General features: G+C 34.9%; 1 protein-coding gene across 6 annotated transcripts in view; it reads right to left on the bottom strand.

The window, feature by feature from the left end:
• The window catches only part of LOC113817490 (bestrophin-3), a 91,606-nt gene that overhangs the window by 21,807 nt on the left and 67,299 nt on the right, over nucleotides 1-2,500 (bottom strand). For 2 of the 6 annotated variants that reach the window (XM_070113758.1, XM_070113761.1), the window contains exon 5: nucleotides 79-156. The exons of the other annotated variants lie outside the window; for them this stretch is intronic. In XM_070113758.1, the coding sequence (XP_069969859.1) occupies nucleotides 79-156 (78 nt within the window). The remainder of the gene's footprint in view (nucleotides 1-78; nucleotides 157-2,500) is intronic. 6 annotated transcript variants of the gene reach the window in all.

The raw sequence follows: 2,500 nt of genomic DNA, 5'->3' as shown, positions 1-2,500 counted from the left end.
CCAGACATTGGAAGTTGTGGTATGGTGGTTGCTTTCTTTTTGTTTCGTTTTTTTTTTTTTTTTTTTTTTTAGCCCTACCTGAGTGTACACTAGAGGGATTGACACCCAGTCATAGCTCCAGAGCAATCCGCATTTTTGCCTGAACTCATTGAATTCCTGGAAAGAGAGGACATCTAGAGTTGTGGGGGACTTCTGGCTTGGACCTTCGTTAGCGGTTAGAGAAGGGCAACAGCAAGTAGAAAAAAGTAACAATAAACAAAAACAAAAAATGGGTAAAAAAAGAAAAAGAAAAAGAAAAAAAAGGTAAAAAAGGAGGGTGGTTGGTAACACTGCAGCCGCCATGTGGTATGGTTTGGTTGGTAGATTGGTTGTTTGGTTGTTTGGTTGGTGGCGTCCGGAGACTAATCGTCCTGTTAGCATCCCGGGAGAGGGTCATGCCAACATTACGGGCTCATGGATCCGTGTTTTCTCATGTCTACGAGGCGAAGCTTGCCCTTCTGCCATGAGGAATTCTCGCATGTCTGAGCGTAGCATGTGGAAAAGAAAAATCCATGCGGATATGCACATGTACAATATATTTGGATATGTGGGTATGTATTGGCCCTCAGAAGACATTGTAGACAGTAGAAAATTTATGCGGATTATCTGATGCCAATTGTCGGATTCTAACTTTGCCGTATTTCATTTTCTTTCAGCGAGACAGATGTACGGTCTCAGTTCAGGGGACAGAAAAACAGGCTTTCAAAGTATTTCAAATGAGACGTGTAATGGAGGCAAGAGAAAGGGGCAGAGATGGAGAAATGGAAAACCAAGGGATAAAGAGGGAGAGGAAGGAGGAGAAGGAGAGCATATCATACAAGAGAATGATGGAAGAAATAAACAATATACACAAGACAAGTTTACTGGAATGCTTCGCTTTTTTCCAATAAACACTTCGCTTTATCACTTTATGTGTATAATGTGATTTCCTCCCATCAACACGAGAGAGATTAGCCATCCGACAGAAGGATCTTAACCAAAATCATTCTCCTTCGTTAAAAAGGGCTAACGGAAGAAATGTTAATCGGAAGGAACTGCGACATGCTGACAAAAAAAAGCTCTCATGCGTTTAGAAAGCAACGTCTAGAGAAGCTTACAGCAAAGCTCTACGCTACGGTTATTATACCAGAGAACACGAGCATAGGAACATCAGATATGATGACATAGGTGAGCTTTCTCTTGATTTTATTTATAATTTGAACTCAATACTATATGTAGAAATTCGTCACGTGAAGATAATAAGAAAAAATTTACTTTTTTTCCAGAACATTGAAGAGAAATGTAGTCAGATCTCAAAACAAAGTGTAAAAGAACACATGCTTAAAGAATACTCAGTGACTGTAGAAAAAAGAAAATCAAAACATGGTTTTCTATTTAAATGGATCATTCTTAGGAATTACCATCCAAAAGGAAAAGAAAAAAAAAGCTTCAGATTCTCCCATTATTCAAATTAGTATGTTAGTATTGGGACTTAAATGGGGTTTTAAATAAAAGTAAACACTGGCAGCCCTCCCAGCTTTATTTATATTCTAATGAATTCCAAATTATATATTTTAATTTGATCTCTTATTTATCAGGTAGAAGTGAATAGCTTATTGCCATATAATGATAGACAATTTAACAAACTGAAATAGTTATATGATTTTATGGTGATGAATAATTTTTCGATTTTATATCTTATATTAAACTGTTGCTAGCTTCATTGGAATTTGAAAAATGGCAGTTTATATAAAAAAGAAGAAAAAATGAGAAAAAGAAAAATATCTTCCCGGTTACAAAAAGAGGAAAACAAAAGAAGAGGGAAAAATAGATTATAAAAAAAATTAAAGCACATGGGGTAACTCGATAACATAGTACGAGTAGACATAAGGGCGGTTAACAGCAATATATCGCCGGAGAAAAGGCCATAATGGCACAACGCGGACACAAGACAACACATGTTTTTTCTTTTTCTGGAAAGCAATGGAAGGTCTACAAGCCCAGCCAAAGTCCTCGCTTTTTAATACAATTGATGTGCTTTTGGTTTTGAATTTCACTTTTTTTCCAATTGCATTCTTCGCCGATTGTTTTTGCCTTTGATTTAATTTGCATAATACTTTTCTTCTTATTTAGATTTGGAGAAACTGCTCTACAGTTTAGAAAGGGTTTTGATGAAGCGGGAGCTAGGGAACACTTTATCAATGGATGCAAAAATAATAATAATAATTGAAAACAATCAAAACCTACAGAAAAGAAGAAGAAAAAAGATAATCATCAAAACAATGATAATAATAATAATAATAAATACATGAATAGGTAGTGGTGCTTTCATCTAATAATTCCATATAACATGCAAGTGAAATATTAATTCATATATATATATGACCAAAAAATAATCATAAATAGCTACTCTATGTAATCTATTGTGCATGAAGCAAAATTAAACATATATAAAAAAATTGACATTGATACAAACATGAAA

The sequence above is a fragment of the Penaeus vannamei genome, chromosome 34 (genome assembly GCF_042767895.1).
Source record: "Penaeus vannamei isolate JL-2024 chromosome 34, ASM4276789v1, whole genome shotgun sequence".
Lineage (NCBI taxonomy): Eukaryota > Metazoa > Arthropoda > Malacostraca > Decapoda > Penaeidae > Penaeus > Penaeus vannamei.
This window is presented reverse-complemented; position numbering and strand designations above follow the sequence as displayed.